The sequence below is a fragment of the Serinus canaria genome, chromosome 8 (genome assembly GCF_022539315.1).
Source record: "Serinus canaria isolate serCan28SL12 chromosome 8, serCan2020, whole genome shotgun sequence".
Classification (NCBI taxonomy): domain Eukaryota; kingdom Metazoa; phylum Chordata; class Aves; order Passeriformes; family Fringillidae; genus Serinus; species Serinus canaria.
The window spans coordinates 6237149-6260745 of record NC_066322.1 but is presented as its reverse complement, the minus strand read 5'-3'; the positions used below and the strand labels follow the sequence as shown (position 1 = coordinate 6260745).

The 23597-nt window shown below is 38.7% G+C and overlaps 1 protein-coding gene across 1 annotated transcript in view; it reads right to left on the bottom strand.

The window, feature by feature from the left end:
• The window catches only part of FAF1 (Fas associated factor 1), a 154617-nt gene that overhangs the window by 126396 nt on the left and 4624 nt on the right, over nucleotides 1–23597 (bottom strand). Inside the window, exon 2 of the mRNA XM_009088711.4 lies at nucleotides 11389–11457. Coding sequence (XP_009086959.1) covers nucleotides 11389–11457 — 69 coding nt within the window. The remainder of the gene's footprint in view (nucleotides 1–11388; nucleotides 11458–23597) is intronic.

Below are 23597 nucleotides of genomic sequence, written 5' to 3'. Positions count from 1 at the left end.
GAGATGTAAATAACCTGCACACCTGAGAGAAGCAGAGCTTCACTGGGATAAATAACCAAACCAGCTTAACACAACCAGCACAAGCTGCTCCCAGAGAATTCCAAAAGCCTTATTTAGGTTTGGCTGCACTCAGCAAGTGAGACCACTTGAGCCTACTTAGCAAAGCCCTGGCAGAGCTTTACATTTGTTTGGTAAAAACTGAGGAGGTTTACACCAAACAAACCCAGTACACAAGTGAGACCTCGAGACAGGGTAATAGGAACTGCCACAGGAAATGACCCAAACCCCAAAGGTGTCCAACCAAATGGCCTCAAGTGCTTCAGGAAGTCACAGGGAATTATGATGGAGTAACTTGTTCATGGGGCATTTTCTTCCAACACCCTGATTTTCTGACACATTCGGATTTACAGAGTTAGCAAATTTGTCATGGATTCAACTTGAGGCAACAGCCTCATAAACCACATATTTAATTATTTCTATGAAACTCAGTAAAAGCTTTTTTGATGAGAGGATTCATTTATTACGACTTCCAAAAATCTATACCCTCCTTCAGATGCTACAAACTCAGATTTTATTTTCAGTTTAACACATCTGGCAAGCTAAAAAACCAAAGTTCTGCATTTTGTCTCTTAACTATTCATTTTGCCTCTCCTTCCCATTATACATTTAGTATCTTCTCGATATAAAAACGATTTCTCTCACATCACAAATGCAGCAAGTTTACCCCATGCTGTTTTCTACATTAACAGAGGCAAAGGCAAGAAGAGGTGTTAGCCACTTGTAGGACAGAATTTAAAATTATAACCAAAAAACCAGGCACTTTGTTGTTTCATGCTCAGAAAAAAGCAAAAACTTGTTTTAATCTTTGACTCTTTCAGCATTTAATCTTAGATTTATTTTTCTGATTGTTGAAGTGAATTAATACCAAAACTTACATTCAAAACCTCACTACAGAGGGTGGGATGACACACAAGACAAACATACTGTGGTTTTGAGTTCTGCAGAATAAGAAAACTCTAGCTGTTATATTTTGGAAATGTTAGCTTGTTTTCATCTGTACTTGAGGATCACTCAAGATTTGCTGTATTTAAAGAATTGTAATGAAATACACTGAAAAGACCTCATTAAGAATTCATAATAAATTTTTAAAATTTTTTTGTCTTTTATATTTTATTATATATTTCCACAGCTAAAATGGGTCATTAATAACACTCTGTTTACAACTGTCAGTCCACTGCAAATCATTCTACTCCTAATTTGGGTTGCATGTGATATTCTCCCTGATATAAAATACTCCTACTCTAATTTTTTGCTTTCACATGATAAACTTCTTATCCTAAAGATTTAAAATCCATTTTTTATTTGATATTCAAACAAAATAAATGGATGATAGCACTCCAAATGCTTTCTACAATGGAAAGAAGGAGTTTTTTAAAAGAAAGGAAACAAACCCCAAAACTGAACAAATATTATCCAGAAAGAGGAAAAACAAATAACTAAATGATAAAGGAAAACATTAGTGAGACAAAGCATCCATGAAAGGACTGAAAAAGCAGAAGTGAATTTCAAACTACTTCCAAACCATAAATCTAAGCGACAAAGAACATATTTTTACATGCAACAGTAAAGCCAAACAGGAGAAGTGCACAGATTTATTAGTTCCTTTTGAGCACAGAAGTATTTCTTAAAATGAAACTAACTCACAGGGCTCTGCTGAATGCAATTATTCCAGTAATTACAGTAAATGTTTTGAAATAATGCTCCTCTAATAATTTTCTTTTTTGCAAATAGTGATTTGGGCTAATTTTCAACAGAACTGGTAATAATGGGTACTGGCAGGTACAGACACATCAAAGCATTTGCTCTGACCCTCATACTGTGGCTTTGGGAAACTGAATAAAAAGTAAGACCACTCACAGACTTCTCTTGCAATCAGTTTACAACAATAAAAAGTAGAAAATTCCAGAATAAAACAGCAGAAGTTTTAGTAACTGGTGCTGACAAAATCATCCTGTAAGTATTCATCAAATCCTGCAGTCAGTGTGGATTAATACAACAAAGGTTTACTGAAAGCAGCTGTAAAATTAAGACATCCAGATTGGACCCTGAGATTCCCAAGCAGAGGAACGTGCCTGGTAAATAGCTTTAAGCAACTACCAAATCTCACCTGTTCCAAGCAAGTCTGAGATATGCATTCTAAACAAGAAATTCCATGAAACTTTCTGCAGAAATTCCAATCACTTTAACCAGAAAGAGAATTTTTACAAACAAGATCACCTCACTACACACACAGCTACTCTGAAACCATTCCTTTCAGAGGTTACAAAAATTGACTGCTATGAGTTTAAGTAATAAAAAATATTATTCTGTTGAAGTTTTTTATTTAATTCAGTAATATTTAAATAACAAAATTACTAATTGTGCCTCAGTAGTAAGAGAAGCAATCTCTACCTGTGTTATTTTTGGCAGGCTTTTCAAGGCAAAGGAATGAGTCAGCTTTTTCCTGTAGCTTATGTTATATTTGCTGGCATCTCCCCAGCTTTGCAAGTCTCAAAAGTATTTCCAAGTGCTAGACGTGAAGTTACACCCACAAAGTTTATACAGAATGACAACATTTGTCCCCATCGTGGTTAAAATGTAACCAAAAACCGTAATTGAACTACAATGAAATGTCTTCTATGCATTCTGCTTTATTTCAGCTTGCTTTCTTTACAACAAATATACTTCATGAAAAGCTGCAAAACAATAGGATTGCTAATAAAGCAAAAAATTAACATTTCATCAAAAAATGCCACATGAATACATTCATCCAGATGATTCACTTCATCAGCAAGAGAGCACGCGCTGAAATTGTTTACAATTAGCACTCTAGATGTGGTTTCCCATTTCTCCCCTACATCTTTGGTGGCTTCAGCAAATTTTTTTCCTCTCACTCCTACAACATGCCTAAATGCACCAGGAAGCCTTTCAGCAGTTAGACATACTTCTAAAATTCTGAGGGGGAAAAAAACCCACGACATTTTGAAGAGTTCCTTAATTCTATGTTGTCAGTGCCTAATTCCCTCAACAAAGTGCAACAGAAATAAAAAATTCATAACTGAATGTGTTTTCCTGGCACAGTGAAAGTAAAGAACCTGTACAGATTTCTAAGAAGCTTAAGGATCAGCAGGTACCTGAGCTGACTCTAGCTCAGCAGGAATAAAGGAAAACAATCTACTCTCAACAACCCACTCAAAACTCATTCACACAGAAAGGGAAAGTAACCCATGAGGTGTTTCTGCTTTGACACACATAAAAGTACCTTGGTCTTAGTCATGAATGTCACAACTTTGACATTAATGCTGCTTCACCTTCTAAAAGAAAGGAATGCTTATGCTTAATACCAAAACATATTTTATTACTCCTTAAAGCATTAATAGATAGAAAGTGGGAGAGTCAGATAAATCAAAAGCTATGCCTGGATATGAATTTGGAAAATGTTCTGAACTCCCATATTTTTGCCCCTCTCCTAGTAATTTTTATGTAAATATGAATGGCAACATTAAAATGCAAAGTTTAGGAATAAGCTACTCCATGACAATTTTTTTTTTAGTCTTATTAAAAAAAAGTGGGGTTTTTTTCAGATATTCATTATAACATGCTAGCTCTTAGAAAGTACTACCAGGGAAGAAATTTCAGGACAGAAGAACTCAGGACACAAAAAGGCATAGAAGTACTGCCAAAAGTCTACAGCCCTGAAAAGCCATAATAACATGAAATATCAAGAGTGTTCCAATGACCCTAGCTGTAGTCAGCCAACTGCCTAATCACTAATCCATAATCAAAAAAATAGTCATGCAAGATTTAACTTAAAATTTTGGAAAGCAGAAAATCCCAAGATGAAGTAAGTAACCTGCAAGTTGTCTCAGTATTTCTCCAACAGCCTGTGCTGGACTGCTGGGGGGCAGCACCCAGGACAGGCTAAGGAGAGTTTATGGAAATAAAACCAGAAACTGTTCAGATATTCAACAGGATTGTAAGTAAATCCATTTTTAAGACATTCTGCTTTGAAAGTCTGATGGCTCTAGATGGCTCCTAGCTTTTGTGGTAAAAAATTTCACAAGTAACGTTCACTTCCAAAATAGCCACAGGACTGGCACAGATGCTGTTCTTAAATAATTTACTTAGATTTTCTCCTACTCACACAGTCCCAACGTGACTCAATGACAGGCTAAACACTTGTCAAACACATGTTTATAAGATGTGTGCAATTTTTAGTTCAACTAAATAGGTCACAGTCACAGGGTAATAAACTACAGATACCTCATACCAGCCAATTCACTATGAGTATATTCTAGAAATTTGTTCTGAAATTTTAATATCTCAGGACAAATGAATGCTAAGCGATCTTTGTAAAAACTACCAATAAGAGGTAGCAGCTCTAAAAAAAGTATTTGTAAAAACTAAGGTGGGTGGGTGATGCATCCAAAGAGCTCCAGCAGTACTATGGGGAGAACTGGGATCTCAGGTGCTGCTTTTTGTTTACTCTCAGAACACAAAAGTCTCTGTTAAAAGACACAAGAGTCTTTTACCATGAACAGAAATCTAAATGTATTAGACCCATTGCTTGTTTGATTACTACACAAGAAAGACTTGAGCTTATTTCTTAAGTAACTAAAAACCTAAATTATTTAAGTAACTAAATTTCATCAGTTATTTGAAAAGGAGAGACAGAATTTACATTTTACTTTACAATATCGCCAGCAAAGCTTTACCTAAAAATCTTCTCCATTCTCTTTCTGGTCAGAAAGAAAACTAAAATTTCATTTACATCATCACAGCAACAAAATACAGCCATAAAACACATAATCACAACCCCTTTGTTACCCTCATGTGAATAAAACAGGGGTTTGGGGGTTGTTTTGGGGTTTTTTTTATTTTATTGGATGATTGTGCATACAGGTATGTGGAAAACCAAACCATGATAACAACTTCCTACAGACTTACACATTTCATATAATCTTCCAGGAAAAAAATACATGAAAAGGAAATATGTTCTACCAAAGATTAAGGCATTTGAAAGAAAGTAAAAACAATTCATTTAATACTCTTTTTAAGAATCAACAAGTCTTCTGTGCTAGCACCCAGCTGCATAAAATACACAGCACCCACCTGAGCTTACTCAAAGACACACAAATGTCACTTTGAAAGCTTTGAAAAATGCTGGAAATATGGAGAATGAGAAATACAACAATTTTTGCAAGCAGGGATCCCTAATTTAACAGAAAATACATTAAAGATTTCCAAAGGGGATTTCTATAGTCCTTTGTAAAAGACAAGTTCATATACAATTGTGTCCTACTAGGAGAGATTAATGCTGCAGTTGAACACACAAAAAAACCTGCAACTCCTGAATTTCCTGGAGAACAGGCACCATGCCCATGGGATGCACATCCACCAACACTCCTTGGGATTATCTAACCCAGGGTTTCCTTCTTCCTTCCCTCTGCTGGCAGCAGGGCTGTGAATTTTGGACAGGCTCCTCACTGCAGTAACAGTGAGAATAAACCTGCTGAGCTGACAAGAACATGTTCCACAGGACACCCAGATCCACAAGAGAACACCTGTCTAAAACAAAACTTTTAATGCTCCTTATAAAAAAATGTGTATATGCATACAAACATCTGCTTCCAGCAGGCAGATGTGACTGTTCATCTGACCACAGGGAGAATGTTATTAATACACAGACAAGCCCATGTTCTCAACAGTGAAAATCCCTCAGATCTATTCCTAATGAGTGAGAGGAATACACCCTGAACTTCCCACTTGGCCAATTTGAGTGCTGTCAAATCTGTGCCTTATTCAGTATGTAATTCTAAAGTAAAGAAAACAGCAGGTCAGCAATACAAAATAAACAGGCCAGTGTGATGAAGACCATCACCATGAAGTGCAGTCCTGGTTCCCAGGCACTGAAACACAGCCTTGCAATGCCACAGGAGAGCTGAACACAGGGAATAAACATACACTGAACACTGCCCCACATTTAAGGGAAAGAAAGGGCTGTGTGCCAAACTCAGATTAATCACCTAGTTTCTGGAGGCAGACTAATTCAAATCAATCAAAATAACATAGAGAGAGAGACCACATCAAAGCTGTAGCAGGGCAAACCAGAGCAAGAGGGACAAAAGATAATCTAAGTGTATCAGTTTGACCAGCTCCTACTGAAATTTGCTACACCTTATAACAAAAGGATTGTTACTGGTTAGAGCACTGGAAGATACAAATAACAGATTGCTGATAACTGTCAAGAGCCCATTCTTTGCCATTCCCACTTAAATGGGCACTTCCAAGAGAAATAAAAAATTGCCAAGTCCTACCTGATTTTATCTCAGTTCAATTTTTTAGTCTGTTGAGTTACTTTGTTCCAAAAGACAATACATAGATGTAAATACACATATACAAAATTGGTACTTAAAGTAAAAAATAATCCTGTCTGACAAATATTATTTTCCAAGAAGTTTACAAGCAAGATGCAAAAAAACCTCCATCTGTCTAAGTTATCCATTTAAAATTAAAAGTTCTAGTTGAGAGCTGAAGCTTTATAAAAACAGAGGTTGAAAATATAGAATTTCTCCTTCCAAGACAGAGAATCACTTCTTGTCAGGAGATTCTTGGAACCTGAGTATGACAGGAACTGCAAGTCATCCCATCTCCAGGTACACTAAACTGCTGGTTTTACTGAAGTTACACTGTGCTTTGTTCCTCTACCAGAATATAGAATAAGCAAGTCAAGTACAGCAGAAAGGCACAAAGGTAATTTTGAAAATAAGAAACGGAAGGGGGTTATATATGTACAATCATTATATACATATTTATAAGGAAACTGAATATTGGAAAATAAACACCCCCCTCTCCCCATTATTTTGATGAAATTTATTTTCTTCTTAAAGAAATACTAAAAAGTACCTATATTACAATGTCTCTTGGAAAAGACACGAAAGAAAAACAATTTTAAACCAGGGAAGAGGAGTAAAACCAGAAATGGCCATCCCGGAAAAAGCAGAAAATTAAGTGTGGTTAATTCTGCTTTTCATTCAAAAAACCTGTTCTGATTACCAGTACAGAATATGAAGTCATGAAGGACTTGAATTTTTCATGAAATCTGCGAAAGGCAGAGCAGACCAATTCACTTTCATGCACAGATTCAGGCACTGGATCTCAAGAGAGCAAAAAGCTCTCACCTGTGTAATAACCTCACATATATAAAGGTCCACAGAGCATAAGGTCAAGTCACTAATGGGTGATTTTCCCTTAAATATGTACCATCATCAGAAACACTTCAACAGACACAGAGGTGGGATTTTTCACACTTTTATTTTATTGTTTATACACACAATTTAAGATGTCTTTATCTGTCATTCTTACCTTCACATGCCAAAAGAGAAGGTCAGAGTCTAAATGGGCCAACTATGAAACCACCAGACTTTACATGGGACAGAAATTCCTAACTTCTGCTTCCTCAGATGGTAAAATTACTGTAAATTAACAGAGCTGAAAGAAATGACACTCAGGAAATAACATACCAGCAACCCTGGGAGGCTTAAGAGAGCTGCATCCATTTATAGCAGAATGCCTGAAGAGATCATTATATTATCTATGTTGATCTTCTGTATCTCACAGAACATCTGAAACGTTTCCTCAGCCTATAATAAGCCCTGTAATTAGGCTGCAGTGTTCTAACACAGAAAAACCCCAAGCTGCTCTATATGCAGCAGACCACCACAAAGGCCACGTCATATGCAGCAGAGGGGAACTAATTATTGGCAAAATTAGGCTTCATGATCCCACCAAGCACTTTTTACACTGTTGCTGCATTTGAATTCCTCTGCAGCACTCTTGTGACCAATTTTATTTTGAGGACTTGAACAAAGTCAAGCAACCAAACATTTATGAAAGACAGCTCCCCATACTGCTTCAAGCAGCTACTGCAGAACATATACAACTGCTTTGAGCACTACAAAACATATAAAACTCTGAGACATTTAAATCCAGTTTATTTAGTACCCAACTCAAGATAAATTAGAGGCAGTTTACACTGTCTTAGAGTATCCCATAGAGAGGATTAGAGATGAAGACTTCTAACTTGGGGTAAGTAATCTTTTAAAGTTCAAAAACAGGAAGCTGATGTTTCAGTTCTAAACTGAAAAGAAAAATGAATTCTTTTTAAATCTTAATTAAAAACAAAAGTGACTATTAGAAAAACTAAACCCAGAAAGGAGAGCCTTACACTTAATTCAGGTTTAATTTTGTTTAAAGGTAAAACCAAATTTCTGTCCAAAAGATACAGAAGATAGTAACAGTAATAGGAAAGATCCTGGTGACATTTTTACCCTTAATACTAAATTCTAGCAAGACCAGGGGGGAAAAAATGCAGGGACAAAGTAAGCAGCAGGAATACTTCTTCAGTGCAAACAAAGTAATCCTTAGAGAAGCTGACACAAACACACAGTACTTGTACAATGTAAGGAACTTGTTTTGTGAACCCAATAACCTCTGCTGTCTCTGTGCTTTCTGATGTACTTCTGTCAGCCCGTGTCAGTACCTACTTCTCTGTTTCTCTTTGGGATCCTTCTGCTTTCCAGCTCACAAGGGCTCCTTCTTTTGGTTGTTTTGGCTGAAGTCCCAGAGAAATAACAACACCCTTGATCTGAGTGTTGGAGAGTTCAAGAAGCAACAGGTGCCCAACAGAATCTTCAACCTGGGTCTTTAGCACAGCCTCTGATAATGCATGACTTTTTTTTTCCCCAAATAGGAACATGGAATTGAGATACATACAGGCTGAGTGAAAAGCAAGAGTAAACAATCTCTTTGAGACAAGAGCTTCCTTAAGTTTTTGGTTTTTCCCTCTTTTGCTGCAGGAGTGCCCCTGAACTTTGGTTGATGACATCCAAATGGGATCTGCTTAGCTTTCTACTTATTAGTCTGGGTGCCTCACAGAAGATTTCCACATCAAATACTGACTTCTGATTTTACTTCCAACATCACAGAAGTAAAGGAATGGACATTTAAAAGCCTTTGAATCAGATGCAGAAAACGAAGTGAAATTAGAGAACACAGAAATTGTGTTCTTCCCATTTACCTAACACTGGGGGCCAAAGGATGGCAGAGGAGCCCTTACCAAAATCATCACTACCTCACTACTGTGTTCATGAACTGTGAACCAAGTTCTTCCAGTTTGGTTTTCCTTAGAAATCAAAAAAAAAGTTTTGCTCTGAGTTGAACGACCTGTTTAGTGCCAAACTAAAGGATTTCTTTATTTTTTCATCACTGCTAAATGAAAACAAACCCTACCCAATTCCTAGGCACTGAATATGTACTTGACTACTGAATTTAAGGTCTTAAAAAAACCCAACTAAAAAAAAAACAAAACAACCCAACAAAAACCCAAAAAAAAGGAAACAAAAAAAAAACCCAAACCAATAAACCCACCACACGTGGATCATGCACTTTTAATTCCAAAATAAAAAATGCTACATTTCTCTCAAGTCATGAGCCTTTCCTCAAGTTCTTCTGAGATGCTAAAAACCGTTGCCTAACAGAGATAGTTGATTCTCTCACACCCCAGAAACTCCTTTTCTTCACTCTTCTCTTCCTTCATTCTTTTGTTTCTACCTCCTTGTTAGATTAGCAGTATTTGACTTTCACTCCCGCTCCCTTTTTTACAAGGCTGCTTTGAATAAAAATGAGCCAGTGTCCTGTTAATGACAGACCCTTAGGGCATCTCCTTCACTTACAGTCTCCTCAACATTATTTTTTTTCTTCTACAACTTACCATTTCCTTATCATAGAAATACCTCTCATTCATCTTCTGCCTAGTTTCAAAAATTATGTACCTTCCTCAAGTACCTCTTGCATTCCTAATTTTCTACCCTTCCTTACTTTCCCTATGCCCTTTTTAAGCTTGCACATTGGGGTCATTACTTCTTTCCTCTCTATATTCTACTTCTAGATCATCTACAAATCACTAATAAAATTAGGTATTTAAAGGTGTTCTCATAGCTTTAAAAACTTCCCTCTGCTTTCTGCTCATTCTGGAGTCTCAGAAGAGACTTATTTGTTCTGACCATTTTTCATGGCACTTCTCTCATCCAACCCAACCTGTTGGCCATTTATTGTAACACACACAATTTACAAATCCCCCAAAACCACATCCAACAGATCTAAAGGATTGTATTGGGAACTTCACAACCCGAAGGCTACTCCTTGCCTTCCAGTAAACACTTGGCAATTTTCAAAAGAGCTACAAACTACTATGACAAAAGGAGTTTTAACTCCAGCACTCAACACACATCTGGGTTTTTCTGTTTGAAGGCACTGATGACAGACACTCCATTCTGCTGACTGGTGTCTCACTCCTGCTCATACCTTGACATGTTGCAAAATAAAGACTGTGTTCATTTTAACATGTAGTTTCAAGTGTTGGGAGTTTGTACTGGGTTTTACAATAGGTTACAGTTCAAACTATATCTGTAGCCAAGTTTGGAAATTTAATTTTCTTCATAATAAATTTCTGATATTTTGGACTGGTCCAAAGGTCACTCATTTGGAAAAGAGAAAGAAAAAAAAAGGAGGAAATCAAATGTTTTACAGTTGAAAGGAAGACCACTTGCTTTTTAATTATGTTTGCTGTAGTTTACACTTCTAAACCTTAAGAAACGGGATTAATAGTTTCTTTATTTACTAATCCTATGAAGAGTCTTAAAACACCTAAGACTATTTTGCTTGGTTTTATTGGTTTCCTCCTACTTGTCTGCACATTGAACCTTGTGCCCAAATAGATGAGAGGTTTTTTCAGGATGAGTGTTTGCTGGGTATTTTGCTTGTACTTAATGGTCTCTGGATAGCACCAAATCTAAATAAAGTTATGGCTTTATTCATCTGACTCAATCCTGCACAAACACCAACAACAGAAGAACAAAAATCCTCATTTTAAATTAAAAGCACATGGAAGTTTAAAAAAGTTGTTTTATCTTCCACAGGAACCTAAATCTTCAAAACCCATGAGTGTACACACAGGTCTTCTTCTAAAAACACTACCCTTCCTAACACTTCTCACACAATGAAGCCAAGAGGAAACTAAACACAATATGAAACATGGCTTTAGAGGACAAGAAAGAAATGAAAAAATCCTGAAGACGATCACAGCAGAGCAGGGTTTGTTCAACTCAGGATCACATTTACTTGGAGATGAGGCTTTACCAGACCAGAAGCAGTCTGCACATAACAGCCTGTTTGTCCCAGCCATGAGACACCCCCAAATTTGAAATAAAGCTACCAGCTGTCTTAGCAAGATGCCATGTCACTGTTATGTGGGGTTGATCTATGAAGTCATTTTCTTAGAATACTTACCACTAAATCCCAGTTATTTTGTTCAAGCAACGTTATAGCTTCATCAATATTTTCAATACCAGTACATGCCTAAAAATAAAAAGAAGCAGTAAAAAGAATTAAAAGCATTGATCAAAATCAGGGTATTAATACTTATAATTCAATTAATTTCAGCAGGATGACAGGAAAAGTATAGGTTTTCCCTTTCTGTTACAAAAGGGTAATCCAGAAATCAGACTTCAAGGTTTAAACATCAAACATTTAGATATAATTCGCTGTTCCATCAGAGGACTCTTGTGTAACCTTGAACAAGCCACATAGGGAAGCAAGACCAAGTAGTTATTTGTAAAATTAGGACAACAGAGCTGTCCCATAAAGGTGTTTTACCTTCAAAACTATGAAGCACTCTTCACTCTTCAACACTACTATAAAAAGGAGCACACAAAACCCCCCGTACTCTGGCTTTCCCGAGTTCAAGAAATCTAAGCAACAATAGCATTTTTAAGGTAGTGTTAACCTTCATAAAACTGTATTTTGAACTGAGCTTAATTGCAAACACAAGAGCACTTCTACTCAGCAAAAACTGAGATGCAGCAACCTGCTGCCTTTTTTTGATACCCAAACCTTTTCAACTATTTAACTTCAGCAGGCAGAGCACTGCTATTCATTCTGCCACAAATGTGCCACCATCCACATTGAAGCATATCAGATCTATTTTACCAAAAGAGAAAAAAGGAAACAGCTAAGTTTCTTTCTGGAATTTATCTTTCATCCTAACTGTATTCAAACACACAAGAGTTCAGACTTTTACAAGATCTGAAATATGATTGTGTTCCTTCTGCTCTACCATACAGTTATATAAAACTGTGGAATATAAAACTGCATCCAAAAAATAAAAAAACCCAAACCTTTTAACAGAAACAACACAGATCTAGATAGCAGCAGCAAACAGATCAGTTTTCCTGATTCCCTTTATGTTATAAGAGAAGAAGGAGGCTAAGCAGACACTTTTTTCCTACCAAAACATAAAGAGCCATCAGGTCATACATTTCCCATGGTCTTTTTTTTCCAACTTACAACCATGAAAACATAAAGAAGAAATCATGAAGAAATTCAAGGCAAATTCTCTCTTCCTAAATTCAACCCTGAAAAAAAATTCCACATTTACAAAGCACTACATGCAGTATGTCAAAACAAAATGGACCAGTCTGAAGGACCACAAGATGAAATTATGGAGAATTTTGCAGAGGGAAGGCAGCAGTTTCTACTGCTGCACAGTGCTCTCATCACCACATCGATCCTCTCTGCAAGACAAAATTTCTTCCACTTCAGAGCATGCTGTGTTAATGCTAAATTTCACCCACTTCACATTGGGAGTGCTAAAAAATACCACTTTGCTCCTCAGAAGCATCATTTTGCCTTTTTTTCCATTATTTCTTGCAGTTATTTCTGAAGTTAAAAATGGAACAAAACTTCAACACAATCCCCAGCAAATGCTTGTACATTTATAGACACTTATGCCAGGTAGGTTTGCAGAGAACAGGCCTTGAGCTTGTCATTTCTGAAATCACAGGATGGTTCATACTCCCATCAACCTGCCACTGGAACTGATGTCAACACATCTGCTGCAAAAAATCCTCCTTTGAGAAAAAGCTCTGCAGAAGTCTGAGATTCTCTTTGCATTCAAGTGAAATACACATAATCTGGTCATTACAGAAATAGTTACTATTTCTCATTAGTCAGCCCTGCAAAATCTGCATGATTTTTTAAGAACTACCTTGTGTTCCAACCTACAATAAAAACTTGACCAACAATGTGTTGTTTTCACCCTGGGCTGTGCAGATGAAGCTGAGGAGATGGTACCTACAATACACTGGTTTTAGTTGTCCCCTCTTTTTATCAATCCTGCAGCTCTGCTCTGACTTGCCACTGTGTTCTCTTAGCCCATACTAACTGCAAATCAATTCAGCTCACTTTAGCATACTCTCATTTTGAGATAAACTAAACAAAATTAGCTTATCCTTCTGCCAGAGCACACAGTGAAAGGAGTTAACTCATCCCAGTGAGGGCAGAGTAATTAAACAGCTCATTCATCTGGTGTCTGCATCCTTCCTGAATCATCTTTCTGGTGATTTACAAGGTAAAACAGAAGCCTGCTCTTGGTCAGCAATGCAGAGTCACTGGGTAACAAGAACAGGCAGGTGTAAACACCAGCTGAAAATAAAGATCATCAGATTTCTTAATAGCCAAGACAAGCAATTTTGGTTAAAATCTTTGCACCATTCTTATACTCCTTTCTAATATTTGATTTTGAGGAGTTCTTAATCAAAGATTTCACTTTCCAGATGGATCATTTTTGCTAGCTGCCAATAAAACAGAAAACAAACATTTCAGAATTGCACCAGGAAAGAATGAGTGCTACTTATCAATGTAACCATAAAAGAGACACTCCCAGATCTTCAACACACCGTTCATGTCAGAGTTGAAGCAAATTAAGATTATTTAGAATCTTATTATATTGCACTGTTTCAACAATCAAACCCTACATACTACAATATACAAAAGCATCAAGTCAAAAGCCATCAGTGAGACCAAAATCCCCCAGCAACCAAAAACTAAAGCTGCTTCCTTGTAGCTACATCATGTCATGCAAGCTAAAGAAAATCATCTGGTTTGCATGTCTTTGATTTTCCCACAGAAATTAAACACACAAGACAGGCAGTCCCCCAATGGCAAGCCTGACAAGATGTCAAAGGCTCTGCAGTGACAGATCAGTCCCAGAACAACCTGGCTGCTCCTGCCTTTGTTTTCTTTAGGGAAAGGCACACAGGAAACCAGCAGGTTTTGTGAGCAACTGAAGTAACAAAGTCTGGCTCCTCATGGGTTTGCCTCTCATCCCTAATTGCAAGGGCTGATTTCAGCTTTTCCTATGGCTGGAATATTTATAAGAGCTTCTTCTAAGGACTACTTCCCATATTACCTGGCTATATTTTCATTATATTTGGAATAGTTTCATTAGTACAAGTCCAAGGGACAACTGGCACCTTAGGGCTCTATGCCTCACTTGTCTAGAAAGGCACACTAGAATTCACAGGGTTTAATTATTTACAATATATAAAGATTTTTTCCTCATGTTTATTTCTTTTATTCTACCCAAGCAAGAAACAAACAAACAAGCAAAAATTTAATGGGAAAAAAGAAAGTTAAATTTGTTCAGAAACAGAAGTGAAAAAAACCTTAAAAACATAGCACAGCAGATGAGCCCTAAAGATGCAAAAAATGCATCTTTGACCAAGTAAAGAGATGGGCTGAGGAGACTTTTTTTATTATTCACAGATTTTTATTCAGCTTTATGTTCATGAGACCTGCTTAACAGAGGGTATTAAATATTTTAAAAGAAAATTCCTACCTGAATACTACTAAATCTTCTTTCAGTGAACAACCATCACATCCTCTAAGTCATCAAAAGATGAAAGGAACAAACCACCACAGAAAAGGTAAAACCTTGAAGGCTCACTGATTTGTAAATCTTTACACATCAGAAAGAAACCAAAGAATTTTTTTTGGAGGACAAAGGAGAAGAAAAGGCAGAACAAGCTCCTCCTCCTCCCTGTATTTCCTGTAGATCTAGGATATCACTTTCAGCCTTCACAGCAACTCCAGAGACTTTGCAGTCACTTCTGTGCTTTTCCAGACCACGCAAGAGGAAAACGAATGTGAAGATGAGAAAACTATTGTTGTGTGCTGAATACATAATCAGATTCTGAAGATAAAGTTACTGAATGTTAAAAACAACTTTCTTAGCATCCTGCTTTTCCAGGGCAGGTAAATGTTTCCACCAGGCAGATTGAAATTTTCACATAATAAAATTTCAGAGTGTTCTCCAAATTTTTTTTCCAGGTAGCTTCATATCCCCACAGCAATGGAGACCTTACCCTTGGAATGTTTCACAGGTAAGCATTAGGGTGCTATCCTTGCACAGTAACATGAACCTTAAAAAAGAAGCAAAGTAGTAAGTGAGGAAACAATTCAATAAGAAAGAAGTTGTGAGGGCAGACAGACTCCAAGGCATGAGACAAAGCTAGGAGCTGCTTCCAGAAAGCTTTAATGCAGGATGACAGACTGGCTCTTCCAAATCCCTTGCAGGGCGGTCTGACCCAACAGCTGTAACAGCTGGATGTGGGGTTTGAGACCCTCTGTGACACCTCACCCCACCAGCCCAGGCTCCAGCCCTCTTCCACAGCCCAGGGAGCAGCTGCCTTCCCCATCTGGCAGCAGCTGCCCCCCAGCACCTGCTGCAGGGATGCAGGCAGTTGTTCCATGGCAGAGCTGCAAGGGCCAACTGCTGCTGCCAGCAGAGAGCAGGGCTGCTCCTGCAGGGCTGCTCCTGCAGGGCTGTTCCTGCAGGGCTGCTCCTGCAGGGCTGCTCCTGCAGGGCTGCTCCTGCAGGGCTGCTCCTGCAGGGCTGCTCCTGCAGGGCTGTTCCTGCAGCAGGGCTGGAGAGCAGCAGCAGCAGCTGACACTCACACACAGCCTCACATGCTGCCCCCCTGCACAGGAGCTGGCAGCACAAGGCACTGGGCAGCAAGGCAGGAGTTCTCTCACCTGGGGCACCATTCCTCTCCTGGCCAAGGCAAAATGCAGCAGGCAAAGTATCCAAAAGGCCACTTTTGGCCTAACTGCAGCAGCTGGATATGGAGGACTAAGTCTCAACATTCCTTTTGAACAATTCCATACTTCCTTTGGATACTAACAGTAGCTGTATTTTCTCCAAAAAGGGACCTTTTAGCCCAAACTAAGCCTAGAACATTTTGTACAATAGGTTCAGGCCCATTAAAACCAGGGCTGTAATTCACAAACAGCTGTGAATTACCACTCACTCCTGTAACAGTCAGATGAAAAATAAAATAATCTGTAGCTCTGTCCATCATTTCAATGTTTAGCCAAATGCTACAATGCCTAAAGAAACAACTGGATGAGGGCACCAAAAGATTCAACAGGATTGCCTAGGAAGAAAAGCTTTCACCCTCTGGGATCTCCTACAAAAGCTTAGGAAGTCAGCACTAACACACCTGCAAGTGCACAGACAACACCCTAGGAAGTGCTTACTTTTGAAAGCACCAAATAAATTTTTATCTCTAGAGAGAGCACAGCAACTAGAGTTAACTCTATTCCATAAAGATATATGAGGTTTTCAAGAGACATAAAAAATGCTGCAAAAGAACATATATTGTCAAAAATCAATTCACTATCCCTTGGGTAACTTACTCTTCAAAAATTGAGAGAGACTAAGAGCATGGAAAACTCTTTGAGTCTGGCCACAAACCTGCTCAGAAGGACAACTGAATTACCCAGATCAGCAGCTTAAAAACAACAAACCACTCAGAGCTGTTCTGAGCAGCATTTGAGCTATAGCAAAGGATATTACCTATCTCCTTGCATATTTCCTGGGTAAAAGAACCAAGATTTACCTTACTGCTTTATTCACCTCTTCAATTACAACCAGACAGTTCACAGACACACTTCATCTCCCTGCCAGGTTTTGCATAACTCCAAAGACAGGGAGTCTACAGCCTCTCTGGGCATTTTGTTCCAGTGCTTTACCACCTTCACTGAGAACTGTTTTTCCTTATATTTAATTATAATTTCCCAAGCTGTAACCTATATCCACTGTCTCTCACCCTCAGACTCCAACTGCAAGAGAAATTTGATTCTGTATTGTGTTATCACCCACTGTACAACTGAGACAGGAACTAGATCCTCATGCAGCCTCCTCTCCCAGGCTACACAAAGCCAGCTCCCTTAACATCACCTTTCACACAAAAATGCTCCAGCCTCCTCCCTTCCTAGGTAACCCTTCACTGGACTTGCTCTGCTTTGTCAATGGAGTGACTGATAGCAAACCCAGTACTCCTGGCAGCAGTGCTCTCACCTGTACAATGAGAAAGAATGGCCTCCCTCAGGCTCCTGGAACACTTGTACAGCCCACTAAGTGGCTACTACTACTACTTCTAGAAAAATCCTTAAGCATTCCTAACAAAAATCAGGTTTCTGGATGTAAGATTTTTAAACAATCCAATCCTGAGTTTCCTCTTTCTAGAGTCAAGCATAGGACTTCACTTCTTTTTCCCATCCATTATGAAAAGAATGGCAAAGTAATCGAGGATAATTGTCAAGTCTATAAAAAACCAAGGCTAGCTCCAGATTGTATCAGCTAGAAATCCACTCAAACCCAGAAAGATACAGGATGCTAATTCACCCCTGACATGTTAATAAATCAGAATTTTTTTTTTTAAATTCACACATACACTGTTGCAACGGTGATTAATTCAAAGCTACTGAAACAAAGTGTAACACTTCTTCCCCCAAAACAGGTAAGGTTAAGCCAATATGCCTAGCCAAGCAAGTAAAGGCTTTAGTACCATAATATCAAATTTAAGATGCTTGTGGGACTCCCTTCTGGGCTATCAAGAGATGCAGCACATTCAGACACTCACAACTTAGATTTTTTGGTACCTCAGTTCTTCTCATTCCAGAGTCCCACCAGTATCAGGATCACCTCCACAGACTTCATCAGCTCCACCCCTCTGTGGCATCCCTGCTCATTCTAACCCTGTAACAACCCTACCAGTGTATCGAGACTGTTCTTAATATGAGTCATCCGTGGCTATTAAATTAGCTTTTACTTCTGTTTCAGACAAACACCTAAAAAACAACATCCAGGCATATCGACCAAGACACAGACTGAAAGGTCACCCACTGCAAGTATCCAACTGAAGAGATAAGAATGCTTCTCTGGTTTTTTTTCATAACCCAGAAGATCACCTGGTAAAAATTAAGCAGATTCACCAGCTGTTCATTTAGCAAAAACAAGCTAATTGACTTGCCAGCATCAGAAATCAAGAAAGAGTTTTAAGCAAATATGCCAGAATAAAGTTTGCTCAATGCATTTCAACTCCCACACCCAACTATTTACAAATTTCATCATTCTCCTATTTGAGCATCCCCTTAAGCAAAGTGAGGTGGGGAGGGAAGAGTGGAGAAGGAAAAATAATATTTATGAAGGCCACAGAAGACATTTCAACCTGCAGCTACCAAGCAGACTGGAGTGAACTTTGCCCACACTCTGAGATGACTGCAAGCCTCCCAAACAAAGCAAGCTGGGGACAAAGTCTAAACTGGTAGCATGAAGCTCTAACCACTTCTCAGCAGAGCTAACTAACTCAGCACCACACTAACCACGTTCAAATGGATTCCAGCAGACTGTGAACTCTCTCAAGACTCTGGAGCAAATTCTGATTCCAGAATACCACGAAGGCAGATCCCTAGGAAGCCCATGAGCTGAGCCAAGACATGAACTGAAGCCTCCCAAGCCCCATGCTAACACTCCAGTGTTTAAGCCACACACGTTACATACAAAGAGCAGTGGTCAAACCGAATTAAAACACAAACCAAAAGTCAGTACCCATTAATTAGTACCCTATGCTACCAAACCCATTTGTCTTTCCTGAGGACTGAAGACAGCCTTTACCCAATAACTACAAACATGTTTTAGTTAGGATTATCCCAAAGTTTCTGTGTTTGTTTAATACTTTTATTAAGTATGTCAGTGAAGGCAAAACCCCAAGGTTTCCTGAATCATTTTGCCCTTACAGTATCACATAAGAAAAACTGATGGAAAAAAAGAAAATAATTGCATGGGTCAAACAAATGCTTGTTGCACATTTGCACTCATCTCCTTTCTCCTCATTATCTCAAAAGCAGCAGAATTTTAAAAACAATTCAACAATAAATAAAAACCACTTTCTAGATAAGCACACAAAGGAAGAGTACTGATCCATACAAAAGAATATTTTAGTCAGCATTTCACAAACGCTCTTTTTAATTTTTTGTGAAGAACAGGACAGCAAGGAACAGAAATACTCTTGCAAACCTGGAAAGGTCACTGGCATGGTTTAACTCCAGCCAGCAGCCAAGCCCCATGGAACTGCTCACTCGCTGCCCCAGCAGTGGAACCAGGTAGAGAATCAGAAGGGTAAAAGATGGAAAACTCAGTTTGAGATTAAGACAGCTTAATAGGGAAAGCAAAAGCCACCCACACAAGCAAAGCAACACAAATAAATAATTCCCTGCTCCCCATGGGCAGGCAGGTGTTCAGCCACCTCCAGGACAACGGGGTCCCACCACGTGTAGTGGTTACTTAGTACGACAAACACTCTGAAGATCATTTCTTCCTCTTTCTTCCCCCCACTTCACACACTAAGCACGATGTCATATGGTCTGGAAAATCCCTTTGGTCAGTTTGGGTCCCCTGTCCCAGCTGTGTCTCCTCCCCACTTCCTGTGCACCCCCAGCCCCCTTCCCAGTAGAGGTATAAGAAGAAGAAAAAGCCTTGGCTCTGAGCAAACTCTGCTCAGCAATAACGAAAACATCTCCTTATTATCAACTCTGTGTTCAGCACAAATCCAAAGCAGAGCCCCATAACGGCCATTGGGAAGAAAATTAACTCTACCCCAGCCAAAACCAACAGGCATCCAGAGCAGGGAAACAGCAGCACATTCAAACTCCAAGCACAGGTCATACAAATAGCACAGGCCAACAAGGGCTGAAAAGAAAAAACCCCAAGAAACAGCTTTCTAAAGGCATTAATATTATATAAGCTTTTAAAAGCATCAGGCAAGAAAGACTGACAGGAAATCAGTGGGACCAAAGGAAGGAAACAGTAAAGAAGTATTCAAAGAAGATAAGGGCATATTAGAAAAGCTCCATGAATTCTGTGCACTGATACCCACTACTGAGGAACTTCGAGATCATTCTGTAACACAGCTGATCTGTACAGAAAACACTCTCATCCTAAAATGTCAGCAGAGACACACAGAGCAAACCACTAGGTTTGTGAGAGTCCCCAGAACTTTAAATGAACTTAAATACAAGTTTTTCACAGGAGACTTCTCTTTAAATCAGTTTGATTAAAGGTGAAATCAACACCACATTCCCACAGTGTTGTGGTGCAAACCAGAAGGGGTTAATATTTCTGCAGTTCAAATTTGACTTCTGTACTACTAAGAAACAGCAGAAATTCCAATAAACTACATAGAATAGGCTTAGTATGGACATGTACATGACACACTGAGGAAAAGTCAACACAGCTTCTATAGAGCAAACTCATATCACAAAACTACTCAAATGTCTCTCAAGAACTCAGTCAATTGAAGAACACAAGACTAACTCAAGCTGGCACAGTTTATTACCAAAGTTTTACTACAAACCCCATCATCAAGCTTTCAAAATGCTGACTTCCAGAAACTAGGATGAGGCAAACCCATCCACATTCTGTTTCTTTCAGCTCTTTCCTAAGGACCAGCCACTGCTGCAGAAAAGACATTAGGTCAGCTGGGTCTTCGATCTGAGCTGATATGGCACCTTTGGTATTTGCTCACACAAACAACCTGACCTTTAGGAAAAAAAAAAAACCAACCTATAGAAGTGACTCAGTTTCAGTGTTCTTGTCTTTACAAATTGTTTTCTGCAACAGTTAAAAATGAAACTTATATAAAATAACCCAAGGGCTAACGTATTCTGTTCTAGTTTCAAAATGTCTCTTAAGAACTTCAGCTTTAATGAATTATCTTTTGAAAGCATTAACTACTGCTGTGGAACAAAGACCTGCCCAACCAGTCAGACATAGAGGACCAGTAGATGACGATTTCAATAGACCAAACAACGTGTCATGCACACATGAGGGCTTTGATTTCCTCTTTGAGCAGTTTCTTTTTACAATTGCACATTAACTAGTCAACTCTAAAAAATGGGCTTAATGAGTAGGTATCAATCCAGCCAGTAAGCATGTCATTTCCTTTCATCCAAATAATGAAGGACGAGTAAAGTGTTAGGTACTTCCCCAGGCCTTTTATTCCAGTTCCTACAGTAGTTAAAGGAAAGGACTCATCTAATGCCTGCCCCACGTATGCACAGATTTATTCACTGACTAGAAAAATATGAGATCCTATCAAAGATATGCCATGTCGTTCCTCTCAAAAGCTACCTTCTGCTTCTAGTATGGAAGTGTGTGAAAACTAGGCTTGCAATGGTAACTGAACCATAAGAACTGCCCAAATACAAAGGAAAACTCTACCCTTTCAGGCTTTCCAGCTCCAACACAATATTGTCAAGATGGGAAATTCTCAAGGCCCCTTAAGACATGTAGCAAATGGCTCAAATGCTCATCCTCTCCCACACCTCCTTCCACACAGAAATATGAACTCAGTAAGTGTAAAGTTTACTGCAATTGATCCTTGCTTACCAAGATATATCAGCCATGTGGTATTTCCAATATGACAAACAATTTTCACAGTATCTTTCAATGAAAGCCCACTCCTAGCCTTTGTGAGTACATGCAATTATTAATTTCAATATTATAATTAGTACTGGTTGTCATGGCATTTGAAAAAGGATCTTACAGCTGCCACCTCTCAATCTGTTTCAGTGACCTACTAACCCAAATACCTATATGAATGGGGTGATGGAAATGGTGACATGATTACTATGATGTGAAGAGTCTTTTCAAGGTAATTGAATGAAAAAAACAGAACAAACCTCTTTCTAAAGACAAACTGGTGCTCCAGTGGCAAATTATCCAGGTTCCTACAGCAGGGGTGTAATGCACACAAATCATAGTCAAAGCAGCCTCTTTCTTTTCTATAAATGTCAGTTAGTATTTCTAATTAACTATCTGCCCTTACATCAGAGAAATTAACTTGTTTTTCCATGAAGAGCTATCAATGGGAATATCCAAGTTATGTTTCTAAAAGGACACCACTCTTACTCCAACTTCCTATTTGTGACTCTGGAACCCACTTCACCTTCAGTTTAAAGGCCAGTAAATCAAATTAGCCTTGTTCTGATGAACCTGAATTTTGGGATGACAACTGAGCCTAAACATATCTAAAGAAATGAAACTCCAAAAACCCACAAGGAATAAATTAATAGAAGTGATGGCAGAAGTGACTGGCAGCAGACAGTGAAAATGGCAATAACCAAGCTAGAACACACTAAGCATGCAGTATGTTTTTATCATGTCTCTTGGCCCTGGGGCCATTTACAGCAAACAAAACCAACCGTGTTCCAAACCAAGAGGTCCACCTACCAGTTCCAAATGTGTTACTGACTGGATAATGCACAAAATTATAATGTGATAAAATCCAACAAGGATTAAAAGGAATTCTAATCAAAATGCAAATTAAGAGGCCTCACAAGTATGAACTTCAACATCCTACAGTGTCCTAAAGGCCTCTTTTTCTACACTGAAAAACAGTCCTGTTATCTATTTCAAATTTTAACTAAAGATCCAGTAACCTATATCCATTAAAACAGGTCAGGTGAAGCAGTGCAGAGCATCTGGGCATTAGAAACCCAGCAGAGCCCACTTTTACCTAAAGACACCCAGCAGGAGGAATGGTTAAACAAACCTGTCCATCCCAAACCTTGACTGCCAATCTCTAGAGTTCTGGATTTCCTTCCAGCTACTGTACAGAGATCTGCAGAGCTCACTTCAGCACCCACTGCACTCTGCATTCTAGAGAGAGGCCACACTAAAGAGAGGTTTTGGTTGGAGTAAGACTGAGGTTTAAGCTCAGACAGATTTGAACAAATGTACACCCAGGTATATAATGAGATCTTCTGATGAAAATGTAGATTTCCAAGAACATTAAATCTTTGGAAAGCATCCTCCAGCTTATGTTTAAACTTTGACTGGAACTCTCTTCAGCAACAACCTTTTGTGGAGGGCCTTGCTCCAAATTCCCAAACACTCCACCGAAAGCCTGCAAAGAAAGCAAGAAGAGCCCTTTCTGCCCCAGCACCTTAATGACAAAACATGTCTTTTTCTTTCAGAAATCAGTACGAAGAGCATCCACTGTGAGATTTGTCCAGAACCCACAGTGAGTGGTTTATCCTTACAGGAATGTTTGAAACACTTTCCAGCCCCCACCCTAAGTCACAGTTCAGGGCCAGAATCAAGGGTACTGACTTGGAACTATTCCTGTATCTGCCTACCTTTTCCACCCATCAAATCTTTATACTGGCAATAAATTAAAATGACAGAAAACCTGAGCCACCATGCCAACAAGCACAGAGGAAAGCAAAGCTCATTTAGCACCCTTAAAAAAAATACAAATGTCAATTCTACACACAGACTGTTGGACAGTGAAAACCGCTCACAACTGATCATC